The 18,915-nt window shown below is 39.2% G+C and overlaps 1 protein-coding gene across 1 annotated transcript in view; it reads left to right on the top strand.

Annotated features, from left to right (window-relative positions):
- Window positions 1-234: 234 nt before the first annotated feature.
- Window positions 235-18,915, top strand: part of LOC100243826 (vacuolar protein sorting-associated protein 35B) — a 28,206-nt gene continuing 9,525 nt past the window's right edge. Inside the window, exons 1-10 of the mRNA XM_002272191.5 lie at window positions 235-692; window positions 765-861; window positions 950-1,073; window positions 2,562-2,747; window positions 4,830-4,917; window positions 5,117-5,173; window positions 5,265-5,354; window positions 5,455-5,577; window positions 6,266-6,340; window positions 6,409-6,468. Of these exons, the coding sequence (XP_002272227.1) occupies window positions 600-692; window positions 765-861; window positions 950-1,073; window positions 2,562-2,747; window positions 4,830-4,917; window positions 5,117-5,173; window positions 5,265-5,354; window positions 5,455-5,577; window positions 6,266-6,340; window positions 6,409-6,468 (993 nt within the window). The 5' untranslated portion in view covers window positions 235-599. The remainder of the gene's footprint in view (window positions 693-764; window positions 862-949; window positions 1,074-2,561; window positions 2,748-4,829; window positions 4,918-5,116; window positions 5,174-5,264; window positions 5,355-5,454; window positions 5,578-6,265; window positions 6,341-6,408; window positions 6,469-18,915) is intronic.

Here is an 18,915-nt window from a genome sequence, read left to right as displayed (position 1 = left end):
GGTAAATAAAATTAATCTTCACATGTTACGTGACTTAATTTTTTATTTTTTTTCATCATATTAGGACAAATATTCCATTACCATACTAAAGATGCATCATTAAAAAGTTTACAATAAGTTCTGCATGTTGACAAAAAAACGATACAACCTTGGATACTATTTCTTTGAGACACTTCTTTTAAACGATTAATGCTAAGCTTCTTAGTCATACTTCTTTTCACGTTTTTCTAATGTCAAAATTTTTTTATCCTTAATTTAAAGATGATCCTCCTCCCATCATCCGTAATTTTACCAGAGCGGTAAAAGCTGGTGGTAAAAATGAAGATGGCATCCCGGGAATCTCGTAGGTCAAGATAGACTAAGTGGGCACGAAACCACGGGCCAGGGTCACAGGGTCACAGCCCCGAGCCACTGCATTTGCAGCGCAGTCTCGACTCTCACCCACGTTTCTCCTCCAAAATCACTATAGCCGTTATAAATCTGGAGCGGTCGCGGCTCACGTGATTTGCCTTACTGACTTTGGGAATTTGTTACTGGAGAAATCATTCCGGGGAGAGGCGGTCTCCGCTGTGAAGGTCCTCTCCAGGCACTGGTAGAAGATGATATCGAACATAGCAGAGGACGAGGATAAATGGCTTGCCGAAGGGATCGCTGGGATTCAACACAACGCCTTTTATATGCATCGTTCTGTGGTAATTTAATTGAATTCTGAGTTTCCAAACCCTAATTTCATAGAAACCCTAATTTTCCCGGTTTTGATTCAGGACTCCAACAATCTCAGAGAAGTCCTCAAGTACTCCGCTCAGATGCTGTCGGAGCTTCGGACTTCTAGACTCTCTCCTCACAAATACTACGAACTCTGTGAGATCTTTATCATCGACTATCTCGCCTTTGTGCGCTATTTCGATCTTTTGTTTTGTTTGAATTTGAATTGCGTTTGGTGCATTAGATATGCGAGCTTTTGATGAATTGAGGAAGCTGGAGATATTCTTTAAGGACGAAAGCAGGCATGGTTGTTCTATCATTGATCTGTATGAGCTAGTTCAGCATGCCGGAAACATATTGCCTAGACTGTAAGTTTGAAGACTGAATCAATTAATTCTCCAATCGTGTCTTCTTCTTCCAATTGCTACTTTATGTGTTACTAAATTGGTGCAAATCCATCAAGTTCAACACCTATTAACAAATGGTGACCATACTTTAAGGAAATGATCAAATATATTGGGAACTTGTTAGAGCAGTTCTACATGGTCTTGGAATGTTATGGGTAGCAATGGCTTTAGTCCTGGATCAGGGCTCAGGCGGGAAAGTTCTTTATTTCTGTGCTGACTGTCAAACCAGTTAAGACTGCTGATTCATGAGTCAACCCAATGATTTTTGATAAAAAAATAAAATAAAAAGAAATTGTGAAACTTTGGTTTATCATCTGAAAAACGAAAATAACTGATGCAATTATTAATCCAAATTCATTAAATGTAATTAATGACATAAACCCATTATATAGACTGGGTTGCTTCCAAAACCAGCACCTCAACTTCTAGAACTTAGATTGCTGGAAGATTCTAGAGGTCCAATAATTCGGTCTTGTCTAACTCCGAAAACATGGCCTGGATGGACAGGAAAATACCACTGTTAATTATTATGGATGATTTAAGTTGAGATCAAATGGGCTTTTCCTTACTTTGTTGAGCACATTTAAAATTTGCTAAATGGTATGTTTTGCCTCATCAGATAGATTAAGCACTGCCAGAACTAAGTTCAGAGCTGGATCCTAAAGAATTAAAAAATAAAGAATGGAAATTTACCAGAAGGAAGGACATAAGTAATCATGACATGGGTGTCTTAGTTTTGATTCAAGGCTTTGCATGAAATTCAGGCTGTAAAATGGTGCCCAAGTATGGTCCTCATATTTTTATCATAATTGTTGCCCAGTGTGATCTGCTTCTCTTGTTTTGTTATAAGTTAAAACTCTTTTGTACAGGTCTTAAAGATTAAACCAATCTTAGATTAAATCAGATCTGCTGCCTACAGCCTACTGTTCTTTGAAAGGTCTATTTTTCAGTAGTAGCTCAGTCAGTTCTATTCTCTCACGATTGTGAATCTCATCTTATTTCTAACATAACATCCATTTTTTAATAGGAAATATGCTGGTACTTCAAAAGTAGTCTACATTTTTAGTTAATCATTTATCTTATCTGGTCATGGATAGTGGCATACTAGCATTATGTTTGTTATGGTAGATATTGTGTTCATGCACAGCTAGTTAGTTTATGCTGACTTTGTTGTTGATTATGTTCATTCTGGTGCTTTAAACAAGTAATGTAGTAGTTATTGTAAAGTATTTCAGATGCTTTTGGAAATATGCAAGGAGTGACTCACTCTATTAACTGGAACCTGCCACTTGGGCTATTCAAGTTATTTAGAACTGTATTCTCCATCACTTTTTTTTTAATGCATGTCTGCTTGAAGTTTGTATTTTAGTCTGTATGTTAGCATATGCAATTTTTAAATATGCCATCTCCAATTCTAGAGCATATGAATATGTGTTGTTGATTTATCAGGTATCTCTTATGTACGGTAGGATCTGTATATATCAAATCAAAGGAGGCTCCTCCTAAGGATGTCCTTAAAGATCTTGTGGAAATGTGCCGTGGTATTCAACATCCTATACGTGGACTTTTCTTAAGAAGTTACCTTTCTCAAGTCAGTAGAGATAAATTACCTGACATTGGCTCTGACTATGAAGGGTAAGGAGATAACTCATTTATGTTTCTTTACTTTTCCTTAAAGTGGATCTCTTCATGTTAGTTGTTGATAGTTTCAAATTTGTGTGTTTGTATACCATCTATCAAAAAAAGGCTTGTATGTTTGTACACCATTTTTGAATTTTTGGTTGATATCTTTATATATTGAATATTATTTGGGCATTCAGAAAACATACCATAACCTTCAAAAAAATGGATATCCAAGAAATTACTAATTTTGGAATATCAATAAAGATATTAATGATACAATCAACAATGACAATCATGGAGGTGACAACTTATCTTGATAAGGGTTTGTGGAGATAGGAATTCATCCTTCTAAACAGTAGGAACTGTGTGCATGCATAATAAGCATGCGGCATGTGTACAGAGTGCTAAAAGCTACTTTCTTTAACATATATGAAGAATGCTAATCTATGTCGTAACATATAATTTAACCTTTTTAGTATTTTTTATCAAAAAAGCTATTTCAATGCATTGGAATAGAAGTAAAAAGAAAATGAGAAATCCTTCTGACAAGCATAAACACCACTATACAAAGTCTACAAGGTCTAATAAAAATGAAAATGGGTGTATACAAGTTCAAAAAGGCAAATCCATCTAAGATTTTTAACTAGTTAGGACAATACACACTATCATTGAGGTAAAAACCAAATGTCCTACTCCACTCTTTGCTAACGTAACGGCCGCATGATTGCCTAAGTGAGAAAACCAATAGAAGGAATATTCCAACACTAGAGAAATATCAATAATTTGGTGAAACCACCCAACAAACTTCCATGGTCCTCTTTCTATTTTGGGTGCCTATGTGGACTTTGGTGAATAGATGTAGTCTTTATAAAGTTAGGGAGGAATCAACTAATCATGTCCTTGTTCATTGTGTTAAAACGAGAATTTTATGACAATTATTGTTTAAAGTTGAATGGGTTTTGCCTTCTATAGTCAGAAAAACTTTATCAAATTGGCAGGATACCTTTTGGGGAGGAGAAGCACATGAAAGTGTCGAGGGCTGCCCCTTTGTGGTTATTTTAGACCATTTTGAAGGAGTGGAATAGTAGAACTTTTGTTAGTGAAGAACAATTAGATCAAGCTCTCAAAATCTCCTTCTTGTGCTCTCCTCTGGCTGTAGGTTATTAAGTCTTTAGAGGAAGCCTCTATATCTATTTTAGATTTTGTTTATTGGTTAGACCTTTTTTTTTTCTAATGGGAGAGGTGTTTTTTGTTAATCTCTTCATCTCATTGCCCTTTTGGCACCTTTGTATACTTCTTATGTACTTTAATCGGGCCTTCTTTTGATTAGAAATTGTTAATAATACTCTTATTTGCCCAAATAAAAAAAAGGGGGATAATAATAGTAGAATCTTCTTATACCAGGGGAATGGAGAGGGCCAAAGCTGTCACCTACAACAAACCCTCCAAAAGGGCTGGAATCCCTGCCTCAAGGGCTGGAACCATGTCCAACAGATTTAGAAAATGCTTTTACCACTGTGCCAAAATGGTCATTCAGTAACCTTCCAATCCCTAAACACCCGCCAAAATTTAGCTTAACAAAAACTATTGGATGCAGTAACCTTTGAAGAAGTGCATCCTTAATCAATGTTGTGGTTGTACGCACTAGGTTCCAATCAAGCAAAACAAGGTTGAAAGGGTGCCTACAAAAGCTTTACTATAGGAAACCCAAAGGAAAGAAAAGAAGTAAAACAGGTCTCAAACTGCTTCCACAGACCTCACCCATAATTAGAAGTCCTTGTGTTCCTTTCCTGCTAAAGAGTTCAAATCAAAGTGAGGCTAGTAATGCATTGAAGAATCCTACCTCAAGGAAGTCCTCCAAAACCCAAAATGTTTTTACTATTAAAAAATGTATGATATTAACACATTAATTGTAAAACAAGTACCACATGGATTTCCTCCCTAGAGGAGTATCATAAATGGTATCTTGATGGAGGTCTCAACCTTCAATACATCATTAAAAGAATGATGTGATGTATTAAATAATTTGGATTGGATTAGATTTGATTTTGTGATTAAGGACTGACTTGCAATTGCCATTTTTTTTCTGTACAGAGATGCTGACACTGTCATGGATGCTGTAGAATTTGTACTACAGAACTTCACAGAGATGAATAAACTTTGGGTTCGCATGCAGCATCAGGTTCGTTGTACAATATTTCAACTGTTGTCTACCATCATTCTTGGACATACATGGCACCACAGTACTTGCATGCCATAGAGGTAAAAAAATGAATCATGCCGGCATGATTGTTGGCCATGCAGGTGTTATGGTCCTTGTGAATCATATACTCTTTGGTGATCCTGAGTTGAGGCCTTCAATCGGGCTTTCTGGTCTGCAGGGACCTGGCCGGGCAAAAGAGAAACAGGAAAAGGAAAGAAGTGAACTTCGGGATCTTGTAAGATCAGATAATCTGGGTCTATGTAATACCACTAGTTGGAGCAGTGTCTATAGAGAAGTTATGGTGCTGTCCTGTATTTTCTTTGTAGGTTGGGAAGAATCTACATGTTCTCAGTCAGATTGAGGGTATTGACCTTGAAATGTATAAAGATACTGTTCTTCCCAGGGTCTTAGAGCAGGTCTACTAATCTTCTCTCTCAGCATTTCTTTCTGATTTAGAAGCCACCATTACTGCTGGCTAACCATCTGTAGAATCTGCATTGAAATCTCTTTGCACAGGTGGTCAACTGTAAAGATGAGCTTGCACAATATTATTTGATGGATTGCATAATTCAGGTATTTCCTGATGAGTACCACTTGCAGACACTTGAGACGTTGTTAGGTGCTTGCCCCCAACTTCAGGTGAGTACCTTGCTACATACTTGTGATCATTTCCCTTTTCAGATATTAGAATCTGTACGCCTTTTTTTATTTTTTATTTTTTTTTAAATTTCACCTAGCAGGCTCTCAAATCTAATTCTTGTTTTTCTGCTGAACTTTTAAAACCTTTGGGTTGTTTCCAACCCTTGATTTCTTTGTTGGATGAAGTAGGAATACATATTTCTTTTCTTGAAAATGAATTCCATTATTATGCATCTTGGTTTTCCAAGATTTTTAAACAGAAATATACATATCAATATTTTCCTAAATTCACGGTTGCTCAATTCATAGAAGTGAAAACCTGCTCAAACATCATAAGGATCATGGTATAGGCCATGTGCATTTAATTGCCTTTCTTTACTCATCTATATCATAAAAGGGTTCCTATAAAGAAATTGTAACATGTTAAAATTGGATGTGTAAATAATCATGTAAAATGGTTAATCTTATGTCTCCTTTTTGGGTGGCATGGGTGGAGAAATTTTTTCCTACTTGAATGATGAAGTTTCCACACTAGGTAGGAAAAATTTATGCAGGTAGTAGATTCTTGTTATAGAGGTATATATTAGGTACTTTATCAGGAAATCTTAGACTGTATTTGTTCTTCTTCAAAATGGTAAAGACAGCCTATTGACGTATTTGCTTTTCATGACGTCGTTTTAATTCTCAGCCTACTGTTGACATCAAGACAGTGTTGTCTCAACTAATGGAGAGATTATCAAACTATGCAGCTTCAAGTGCAGAAGTAAGTTATCCATATGATACTTTATGGGTTTGTAATTTTAAGCTTCATTGATAATGTTTTTGGTGCAGGTATTACCTGACTTCCTGCAAGTAGAAGCTTTTGCTAAATTGAGCAGTGCCATTGGGAAGGTAATTAATCACTTCTCTGTTATTTCAATTGAACATTAAGTTCTTGTAGTTTTATTTTTTCAGTGTATAGCATGAGAATCCTGCTTTATGGCTGCCACTTAGAGAAATGCACAGTAAATACAGGCTAGACACGACCATATCTAGAATTTGTTATGTGGTTGTGTGAAACTTTCTGTTGTAATAGGAGGTATCTGTATTCACAATGTGATAGACTGATAATTATGCAGGTTCTTTCATTGTAATGTCTATGGCATCCTTTTCATGGTCCATGCCTTTTTTTTTTTTGTGGAGTTATGCAATGATGTGTTACTGCAGACTAAATTTCTATTTTTGTTTTTCGAGAATCTGAATATTCCTATTCCTTTAACATGCGCACATGTGTGCACATGCACATGCGGTGCATCCATGGAAGTTCTATGATAGTTGTGGAGTTTAAACTTTGAAAGTTGGTCAAACTACCCCTTTCTAAGCTCAGCATGTTCTTATATTGCCTTCATGCACATATTTTCTCATTTGTTGAGGTCAAGTTGAGTATGTGCTAGGGTCTCATAATGTTCACTTCAACATATGAAGATTAATTCCTATGCTTTCCTGAATTTTCTTGAAATATTAAAAAATCAGCTATTTTAATCCCCGCAATAACCTTGATGCACATATTTTCTCATTTGTAGAGGTCAAGTTGGGTCGGTGTTAGTGTCTCGTATTGTTCTCTTTAACATATGAAGCTTAATTAAAAATGTTCTATGCATTCCTCAAGTTTCTTGTGGTTTCCACTTTTCACAAAAATTCTAATGTTCTCCAACTTAACTATCCTTTGTTATTTCCCTTCATTAAATGAAGTTATTTGCAATGGAATTGGCATTGCCGGTTCAAGGTCATTGGTCCGGTTAACAAGCTATCAATCTATAACTTGATGAAGTCAGGAAGAAATTGGATGTCTGTTAAAAAGTCTGGAACAGTGGTTCTCTGATAACTCTTTTGTTTCACAAAATGAATTATATACGGTGAGTTTACATCCACTCTGATAGGGCAATGAGTTCCATTTGGGTTATACTGTTTATGTAGGCTTCAAGTTACACAAGTTGCACTTAGGAATTAGCATAATTGAATCCAAACCCTTAGGGTTAACATTTTCCTTGTGATCCACATGATTTGGTTATAAAAACAGAACTCAGGCCTTAGGATTGTGTCAGATTGATGGAGGACAAATTTTAGAAGGGATAAATCCTTCAGATTAGTATAAATGGATAAATTCTACTATCCAGTAGTATTCATGGTCCTAGATACACACAACTCATTCCTGAAGGGGACAATGATGTCCCACTCATATTTGGGAGACCATTCTTAGTCACATGCAATGCCTTAATTAACTGCATGTTGGTATTGTTTACATGGGAGGTCTACCTGTTTTCATGTTTATATTGTTTTCTCAAAGGTCGGTTTATGCCAAAAGTTATTAGGTTCTGGGTAATATGAAAAGAAGTTTTACGTGAGAAAATTGTTTTTGGATAGGGCATTGCCAATGCCAAATTCTCTTCATGTTTACAAGTCCAAGTCTCTTCTTTATCAACTAGTTGGTCTATTTTGTTTATCATTATTGTAAATGAATAATATTTGCAACTAGCTAGTGAGGACATAGTGTGAATTCTCTCTTGTAGCAAAATATCAGCTTAGCCTCAACTGCCTCTGGGTTATAGAATTTCAAAGCTGAGGAGTTTTCACCCAAAGGTCAAATCTTAGATGAGTGAAAGTGTGACAACCCACCCTTTTAGGTGTCATTCACGCAAGGCAGTTTCTCCTCTCTAGTCCAAAAATTGAGACGGAGATACTATCCTACAAAAGGAAAAATAAATTGTAATTAGACTTGTTTTTTTTTTTGATCAATAAGTATATGATTGTATTGCAAAGAGGCGCTAAAGTAGCGACCCACCGAATTATAGTATAAAGGGACTTACCCCCTTACAAAAGGGCCCATACAACAAAGGACAAGGCAAAACAAAAAAATCCTCTCCCTTAACGCATACACACCCACTCTATAAATTCTATTAAGGTCGAAGGACCATCTTTTATCCACAATTTGGTTTCCGACCACAATAAATACACAAAAGATACTTTTAGCCTTTGAATAGACAGCCCACAATCCTCAAATGCAATTGAATTTCTAGCCTTCCATATAACCCAAAACAAGCATAACGGTCTCAATTGCCACGCCACCTTCCTTTTCTTTCCCACAAAAGAGCCCCTCCATCCTAAAAGGGTTTCCTTGACCGAAAGAGGAAAAACCCACGAAACTCCAAAAAAGGAAAGGAACACCATCCATACTTCCCTTGTTTTTTCACAATGAATAAGAAGGTGGTCAATTGACTCCTCACTCTTATGGCATAAAAAACATCTATTTGTCATAACCCAACCCCTCTTTTGCAAGCGATCCAAGGTTAGAACTCTCCCCCAAGAAGCCTCCCACGCAAAAAAGCTCAATTTGGGCTGCACACAAGAGTTCCATATAATCTTCGAAGGGAAAAAAGCAAGAGACCCCGGCTGCATGGTCCTATACAAAGATTTCACCGGGAAATCCCCATCCTTTGATGCCATCCACTTCACCCTATTCTCCTCATTCCCCCTAACCTTCTTCCCCTCCAAGCAACAAAATAGCCTTTCCACTTCTTCCAATTCCCAATCATTGAAAGGTCTATTGAAACAAGGGTTCCAACTTCCCCCCCTTTCCCCCTCGGTTGTCCACACTTCATTTACCCAAGCCTCTTTGTTCGAAGCTAAAGCAAATAAAGAAGGAAAAGCCTCGCTCAAATGGATGGTTTCACACCATTTGTCTTTCCAAAACTTCACCTTCTCACCATCACCCACCACAAAGCCAAAAGAAGGGGTTACTAGATGTCCCATTTTACTTATTGCCTTCCACAACCCAACTCCGTAGGCCTCCCTAGTCTCACAAGATCTCCACCCTCCTCTTTCCTCCCTGTATTTCCCTCTGATCACTTGGTTCCAAAGTGCCTTTCTTTCATTTGCAAAGCGCCAAACCCATTTGCCAAGGAGAGCCCTATTGAAGGCCCCAAGACTCTTAACCCCCAACCCTCTGCTTCTTTTGTCTAAACACACAATTGACCATCTTACTAAGTGTGGTTTTTGCTCAAGAGCCCCGCCACCCCCACAAAAAGTCCCTTTGAATCTTCTCCAATCTGATTCTAACCACTCTAGGCATCTAGAAAATAGACAGAAAATAAATCGGCAAATTTGACAAGGTACTGCGTACTAAAGTAATCCTCCCCCCTTTTGAAATGTACTGACGTTTCCACATAGCCAATTTCTTTCTGAATCTTTCTTCTATTCCATCCCATGCTGCAACACATTTAAACGGAGCACCCAACGGCATTCCTAGATAAGTGGAAGGCAGTTTTCCCACCTTGTAACCGAACTCATCAGCCAACTCATCCGCATTCTCGACTCTACCAACCGGAATCAGTTCACTTTTCTCCAGATTTGCTCTTAACCCTGAAATTGCCTCAAACCACATTAACAACCAGCCCAAATACAACAACTGATCCTCCTTTGCTTCATAAAATATCGGCGTATCATCAGCAAACAACAAATGTGATATCTGGACCCCTTTGCCTTTTCTTCCCCGAATCAAACAAGGCGACAAGAAACCTCCAACCACTGCTCTCTTTATCAAAACACTAAAGGGCTCCATCACCACTACAAATAAGTAAGGCGACAGGGGGTCTCCTTGCCTTAACCCCCTTGAGCTTTGGAAAAAACCCGTAGGGCTTCTATTCACCATAACTGAATACCTAACAGTGGATAAACACCACTTTATCCACCTGCACCATCTTTCCCCAAACCCCATCTTCTCCATCACCGCTAAAAGAAAATCCCAGTCCATGTGATCATAGGCTTTCTCAATGTCTAATTTACAGAGAATCACCCCTCTATTGCTTTTCACAATGGAGTCAATTGCTTCATTAGCGACCAGCACTACGTCCATGATCTGCCGTCCCTCCACAAAAGCATTTTGGGACGTTGAGATGACCTTAGCTAAAACACCCTTCATTCTATTAGCCAACACCTTAGCTAGCCACTTATACAACCATCCCACCAAGCTAATTGGCCTAAAATCCTTCAAGTCCTCTGCCCCCCCTTTCTTAGGAATCAGCACTAGGAAAGTTGCATTCAAACTTCTTACAAAGCTCCCAGTCTCATGGAACTGCCTGAAGAAGTTCATTACCTCCTCTTTAACAAATTCCCACGAAAATTGCCAAAAAGCCATTGAAAAACCGTCAAGGCCTGGTGCTTTCTCGCCATAACAATCTGACAGTGCCCTAAAAACCTCCTCCTCCGTGAAAGGCTTCTCCAGCCCCTCCACATCCCCCTCTTCCAACCTTTCAAACATCAAGGCATCTATCTTGGGCTTCCACCCCCCCGGATCTGCCAGCAGCCCCTGGTACACCCTGCAAACCTCCTCTTTGATCTCCCTTTCCTCATTGTACCATCTCCCATTCACTTTGACTCTATTCATCTAATTCCTTCTTCTATGAGCATTAGCCATCTGATGAAAAAACCTTGTGTTTCTATCCCCCCTTTTCAGCCAAATTTCCCTGGACTTTTGCCTCCATGACATTTCTTCTAAAAAGACCCACTTTTTATACATCTCTCTTGCCTCTTTCCTGGCTTCTTCTTCTTCCAAAGACAACACGCGAACCCTCTTTTCCTTATCCCAGAAATCCATTGAATACCAAGCCTCTTGCTTCTTAACAGTAACCTGACCGAAAACCTCCTTATTCCAATTTTTAAGAATCGGTTTTAAAACCTTTAATTTCTCGCTCAAAATGTAACTGGCTGACCCACTAACCTGGATCCCCTCCCACCATTTTCTCAAAACCTCTTTAAAGCCTTCCTCTTTCAGCCACATGTTCTCGAATCTGAAAGGCGTGGGCCCTCTCCTCATCCCCTCTCCATCAAGAATAATTGGAGAATGATTAGATACTGGTCTAGCCAAAACACCTTGAATACACCCCTGAAAATGAACTTCCCAATCTTCAGAGATAAGAAACCGATCAATTCTCGACTTTAAGAGATTATTAAGACCTCCACTCCACGTGAACATCCCCCCCTGAAGGGGCAAATCCCTTAACTCTAACTCCTCTATCACTTCTGTGAATCTCCGCATTGATGGGGACAGGCGGCCTCCTCGACTCCGCTCATAAGGGAATCTTATCATGTTGAAGTCACCAGCAACACGCCACGGCTCATTCCACAACCCTCTGATGGCCCCCAGTTCACTCAGAAACTCCTCTCTCTCCACCTTCACAGAGGGCCCATACACTCCTGAAAACACCCAGCAAAAACCATCCTCAACATTCTTGAAGCGACATGAAACTGAATAATTATCCACCTCCATTTCCTCCAACTGCAGCACCCTATTATCCCAGAACACCACAACCCTCCCGCCGCACCCCTTGAATTCAAAGCCCCCCATTCCAAACATCTTCCTACCCCTAAACTCCTCACAATTCCACTCGTCATCTCCTGCAATTTTGTTTCCTAGAGACACACTAAATCCGCTTTCTGGGTTTTAATCACATCTTTAATCAATTTCCTTTTCTCTCTGTCATTTACCCCCCTTACATTCCATGACACAATTCGAATCCTCATCTAACACACTCTTGATACCCCCTGTCCCCCCTTGACCCACTATAATTTACCGACCATTCAAGTTTCGGAATATCACTCTCATAGCCCTCTGTTGGCATTCCCAAACAATGACAAAACTTTGCCAAACAGCTGTACCTCCACGATTCCATATCCTCTTCCTCTTCCTCACCCCTTTCCTTCCTTCCTTCTTTTAACGGGAAAGACCCGCTCACACTCTTCTCTCCCAGTTTCTCTTTTGCCGGACACACGCTCAGAGGGTTGACACTCAACCCCTCTTCGGTTTCCTTCAGAATGACCTCGTGGCCACATCTCTCTTCCATCTCAAGCAAAGAGCCCCCTACCCTAAAGAAAGGAGAAGAAGAAGAAGAGGCTCGTCCCCCCCACACGCAAACAGTCGAAGGCTTTAAGAGGGAATACCTGGAAGCTTCCTCCAAAAAACACTCGTCCGCTATGGAGCAACACTCTGGCGTCCCTCTCGCCGCTGATGGCCCCATCCCTTTGACCAGTTTCTCTTCGACGAACCACTCCTCAGCTTGCAAAAGGCGATACGAAGCCCTAGCCTTTATACCGGGCTCGTCCCAGGGTGGCTTGTGAGCAAGCGAGGCCCACACTGTTGCAAGGTTGGGCTGCCCCTCTCCTCCTGCCACTTTGGGACTGTGGTCCAGTCGGCCCAGCCCATCCTTTTGAAAAGAAGATGGGCCATCATCAGAAGCCCGCTCCACCGAGACGTATTTCGCCGCTAAACTGGGTTGCCCTTCTTCCCCTACCGACTTAGGCCTATTGTCCATATGGCCCAGCCCATCCCTTTGAAAGAAGGAATGATCCACCCTTGAAGCCTGCTCCTCACCCCTATTGTCCACCTGGCCCAAAAAACCTCTTTGAAAACTCGAAGGGCCTTCATGAGCGGCCCACTCCTCACCTCTGCTTGACTGCCCCCTTTCCCAACATACCCTTTGCCCATTTATATCCTTTTGTTTTGCAGCCCAAGCCACAGGGCCTTCACGCTCCAGGCCTAGACTCTTTCTGGGCTGGGCCACTTCACACCCAAGCTTACAGCTATCAAGCCCACCCAAACTATCTTTTCCACTTAAGCCCACCCCTCCGTCCTCCTTGCCATAGCCTACTGACCCATCAGCTGAAGCTCCCATCCTGTCACCATCACTCTTTTCTTTTCCCCTTCTTTTCCTGACTGCACCTGCTCCATCAACTTCAGCTGCACGCCATCTTTCCTTTTCCTTCCTACCGCTGCTCCCCGCGCGTGATCCCTCATCCCCTTCTTCCCTCACCCTTTCCCCCTCACTCCATCTCAACTTCTTCATCGGCTCCACTGCTGAAACTCGAGGCTGCACCTCCCACCACAGGCGAACTGCATAACAGAAGGACTTTACCACTAAATTCAAAGTTCCTGGAAAAAAATTCCCGCCATTCTTAACCCAAATCCTGGCCCATTGAAGTTGAGAAAAATTCTTTGTATCTTCATCCACCTCCACCAATCCTCCACAGCAGTCACCAATACTTTTAAACAATTCTTCACTCCAACAGTGAAGCAGAAGCCCCACCACCCTCACCCAAACTTCTTTTGTTTGGTTTCCTACCTGCAAGCACCCGGCCTCCTCACTCCATCTCTCTAAATGCAGCAATTTATCTTTAAATTGGCGTGTCCCCCTGTTTAATACTCTCTCTGCTTCCCCTCCATCTTCAAACTCCAACAAGAAGAAGGGTTCTCCCAACTTCATCACCTTCACTCCTTTCCTAAGGTTCCAGCTGCGTTTCCCCCAATTTCTAAACGAATCTAACTCCATCTCCATCGCTGCCACTTCCCACCTTCCAACTAGGCAACGCCCCAAACCTTCCTCCCTCCTCCTCAAACCTCTTCCTCCAACCTGAAGCCACAACTCTTCACCTATCCTTCCAGCCAGTCCTTTAGCCACATCTAGGAAGCTCTTTTTCTCCCCCTGCTCCTTCTTACATCTTTCCTCCTCATCATTTAATGTTGCTTCCTTCTTCTTTGAATTGATTCGGATTGCTTCTACACCTTTGTCTTCCTTTTGAGTAACTATCCCCAACGCCCTTAGCTTCTCAGTGAGAATGGCCCATCTTCCTATCACGCCCTTTCCTTCAGGAAAGACTAAACAGAATCTTTTAGCTTCTACATCAACAACAGAGCATAAAACATATCTACCCGGCCCGTTTACACACCTCTCCAACCGGAACTTTCTTCCCTCTTCCTCCCAGACTTTAACCAATCTTCCTTTCTTCTCCTCCCTACAACATTCTTCGAAACCTTCCAGTAGTTTTCTCAAACTTGATACCCCAAACCTGATCCAAGAGGAAAAACCTCTACTTCTTTCCACAATGATACCTTTTAGTTTCCCTTTGACTTCCTCTATAGACACTTCAAACGTCTTCAATTCAATCGCTACCCAAAACTTTGCCATATCTTGACTCAATCACTATCCAAGACTTCAAACTTTCCATGCTAGGACCATAATCACCAACCCTTCAACTACCCTCAATAGTCTCTTTACATCATGGATCCCACCCCTTCATGGAAACCTGGATCCACCGGTATGATGCACAATATTGTTCACTCTGCAAAGAGGAACATCTTAATTTAGTTTAGGATATCTTATATTTAGGCTTAATCAGTTTCATGAGTCATACCACTTCATATGGGATGTGAAGGTTTCAAAGAAAATCACCAAAAAGGCTAAAGAAAGCTCTAAGCTCTTTCCTACTTTTACTTAGGGTATGGCTTCTTACTAAAGGACTTTGCATCTTGACTTTTCCTTCTTCCAAGGTGTTTGAACCTAAAGTCCTTCTAAGTTTATAACAATAACTCATTTTCTTACTCTTACTACCTAACACTAACCTAGTAGTGTCAGTTGGAGGACCAAAAAGCATAGTATTTCTAGAAGAGAATTCCTAGTACATAGTCAACAAGAACTATAACCTAAGCTATAATATCAACTATGACAACCTACCCTTGCAGATGTCATCCATGTAAGATAGTGTCTCTTCTCTAGTCCAAAAACTAAGGTAGGGATACTATTTTACAAAAGGAAAATAAATTGTAACTATATATGCTGTTCAACCACAATCACCAACCCTTCAACTACCCTAGTCATGACCTCGGTTTTCTTTTATGAATAATATTTTTTAATTTTTCCTTGTTAATCACCTTCTTGCTTGTCATTTACCATGCAACTAAGCATAAGGTGTTGAAAGCATGCAACCAAACATAAGGTGTCGAAAAGCATATAAGCAAGCATGAGGTTTCAAGAAGCATGCAACCAATCATGAGGTATCAAAAGCATGTAACCAAACATGAGGTGTTGAAAAGCATACAACCAAGTATGAGGTGTTTAAAAACATGCAACCAAGCATGAGGTATCGCAATGCATAGAACTAAAAGGACACTAAGCCACTTTCATCATGTGATACCTAACTAAGCATGGTGACTCATAAACCTCCTTCACCTACTAAGGATCAAGCACGTCATCACATGTCATCTCCATGCATTAAGAAATACACTAATCTTTTTCCCTTGATCAACACCTTGATAAGTCATGCGATGGGTCACCTAAAAGCTCACTTGTTTTAGGTTTCCACCCACCCCTATAAATAGGAATGTTCATAGTTCACCTTCCAATAAAGGAAAGAAGAAAAGTGTGAAGAAGTTTTTATAGCATTATTATTTCAAAGTTGGATCTTTAAGCCATAACGGAAGTGCTGCTCCAATTCTAGTTTGTAATTCTAATTGTGAACAATCATATAGTGCATGATTTTAATTGGTTTTAGAATTATATATCTCATGCATATAATGTTATATGTATGCATTATTTTCTAAATATCATGAGATATGCTTCGAAAATGTGTACGGTTTAGGGAAGTTCTATATAAGGAGACTGGATTTTAAGTGGGACTATTGTGACCCATCCAGTCTTTTATGAGAACTTACCTAATATGTACTATTATCAATGATACTAATACTAGAATTATTATTGCGCTTTACATTAAAATAATGTACTATAAGATCACTTACAATTAGAATTACAAACTCAAATTGTAACAACACTTCCATTATGACGACTTAAAAATCCAACTTCAAAATAATGGCACTATAAGAGTTTCTCCATACTTTTTGTCTTTCTTAGTAGGTTAACACTCCTAAGGATGAGTGGGAACCTAAAGCAAGTGAGTTTATAGGTGACTTATTGCATGACTTACCTAGGTGTCGACTAAGGGAAAAAAAAAATAGTGTTTTTCTTATTTCATGGAGATGATATGTAGTGACATGTTTCATCTTTGTAGCTGCTCAAGTATGTGAAGTAGTTTCATGAGTCACCTTGTCCGGTTAGGTGCCACGTGATGAAAGCGATTAGGTGTTCTTTTGGTTGCATGCATTTCACCACATGACGCTTGATTCATGCATTGTGACACCTCATGCTTGGTTGCATGTTTTTTAACACCTTATACTTGGTTGTATGCTTTTTAACACCTCATGCTTGATTACATGCTTTTAACAACTCATGCTTGATTGCATGCTTTCAACACCTCATGCTTTGTTGTATGGTTTTGACACTTTATGTTTGGTTGCATGGTAAAGGACAAGCAAGAAAGTGATGAACAAGGAACTTCAAAAATATTATTTATAAAAGAAAACTAATATCATTACAATCTTACCCCCCTTCCCTTCAACAAATTTCGTCCTTAGATTTCCTATAGTTCTACATAAACAAGTGGGGGTTATCACTCCCCCATCTCATTCTCTTTTTCCCAAGTAGCCTCTTCAATAAGATGATTGCGCCATAAAGACTTTTACTAATGGTACTACCTTGTTGTGTAGGATCTTCTCCCGATGATCTAAAATATTGACATGTTTTCCTCATACGACAGTTCATCGCTTAATTCTACCCTATTTCTGGTGTGTTAGTGTTTACCACAAGATCTAAGGATGTCAATTGACATCCTTGTCTCATTAACCGATTTGCCTGGATTGCTGAGATCAAACAAGGTGGTCCCAATACTCCTTAGTACATAATTCCAAACTCAGGTAATCCTAGTATCCTAAACATTACTCTTTTTTTAAAATAGTCAATCGATGCATGATAAGCTAACCAATCCATTCCGAGGATAGCATCAAAGTCTTGAATGTCCATTAGTACCAAGTTCACTAGCAGCTCCCTTCTACCTATAGTCACCACACACCCCCTATACACTGTGTCCACAATTACTACAACTCCCATAGGGTTCCTAATGCTCAACTCACAATCTAATAGACTTGCCACCACAAGTAAATTTTCTATAAAGGCAAAGGTAACAAAGGAATTGGTTGAGCTAGGATTAATTAAAACCTTAGCTCATTTACCACAAATAGTAAAGATACTTGCTATGACTGATGGTGTAGCCTCAAGGTCCTATTGAGTGAAAACAAAGATCCTTCCATGTGCCTGACTACTTGTCCTTTGGGTACAACCCCTCATGTAGAAGGACTATTGAGTAGTTAAAGGGTTAGTGACTATGGTTGAACAAGAAGTCCAGTTACAATATATTTTTCCTTTCATAGGATAGTATCTCTGCCTCGATTTTTGGACTAGAGAGGAGACATTGTCTTCCTTGGATGACACCTACAAGGGTGGTATGTTTTTCGGTCCTCCAACTAACACTATCAGGTTATTGTCAGGTAGTGAGAGTAAGAGTTGAGTTATGGGTTATGAATTTAATAGGACTTTGGGTTCAAACACCTTGGAAGAAGGAAAACTCGAGATACGTCCCTTAGTAACAAGCCATACCCTCAGTAAAAATTGAAAAGAACTTAAAGCTTTCTTTAGCCTTTTTGGTGATTTTCTTCAAAACCATCATGAGAATATAACATATATATATATATACACACGCACATGTATGTATGTGTATGATCTTATGGCATTTACTATAGGATTTCTATAATCCATACTTAGGCCACGTTTGGATTGGCTTTTGAGAAGCCAAAAGCTTTTTCTAAATATGAACCTTTTAATAATGTTTGGGAAGTTTTGATTATAGGGCTTGTTTGATTTTAAAACAGCTTAACATAGAAGCAAGGATAAGGTGGCTTCTTCCAAAAGATGTTTAGAAAAATTTTTGTAAGGAAACTCTATACACTTTAATGAAACTTTTATAATACCACCTTTGCCGCTTTACTTATCAAAAAAAAAAAAAAAAAAAACCTTTGCCGCTTTATTTTAAAAGGAAAAATTGAAATTTCAAATATATCCTCTTTTAATCCTAAACTATAATTGTCAAAGGCACAATTAAAATGCGCCTAGGCTCAAGTCACAACTGCTCCCTGGTTATAGCGCCTTGTTGGAGAGGCGCACTTAGTCTACTTTAATTTTCCTTTTTAGAACACTTTTATTCTTAAAATTTCTAACTGAATATTAAAATTTATATAATTTTATTACATTTTTATTGAATGCTTCTTTTAAATGTTTGGAATTTTAAATTTTCTTTTGTTGATTGAATTGGATTTTAGATCATATTTTATAAAATTGGTATGTGTCATAAGTAGCATTTCACTTCGCTTAGGTATGCCCCTTATATTGTGTCTTGTACCTAAACCATAGGTGACTATTTCACCTTAGGTGCACCTTGCACCTTTTAAAATGTCCTAAACTATTCAATCTGTCTAAATTTTTATTTCTGTTTATTTATTCTTTGACATGAAATAATACTGATTCTAATTTATTTATTTTTTCTATTTATACTTTTGCAGAAACTTATTTTATGGCCTCATGGCAG

The sequence above is a fragment of the Vitis vinifera genome, chromosome 18 (assembly GCF_030704535.1).
Source record: "Vitis vinifera cultivar Pinot Noir 40024 chromosome 18, ASM3070453v1".
In the NCBI taxonomy this organism is placed as follows: Eukaryota; Viridiplantae; Streptophyta; class Magnoliopsida; order Vitales; family Vitaceae; genus Vitis; species Vitis vinifera.
The sequence above is the reverse complement of the archived record's forward strand: the minus strand, read 5'-3'. Positions and strand labels throughout refer to the sequence as shown.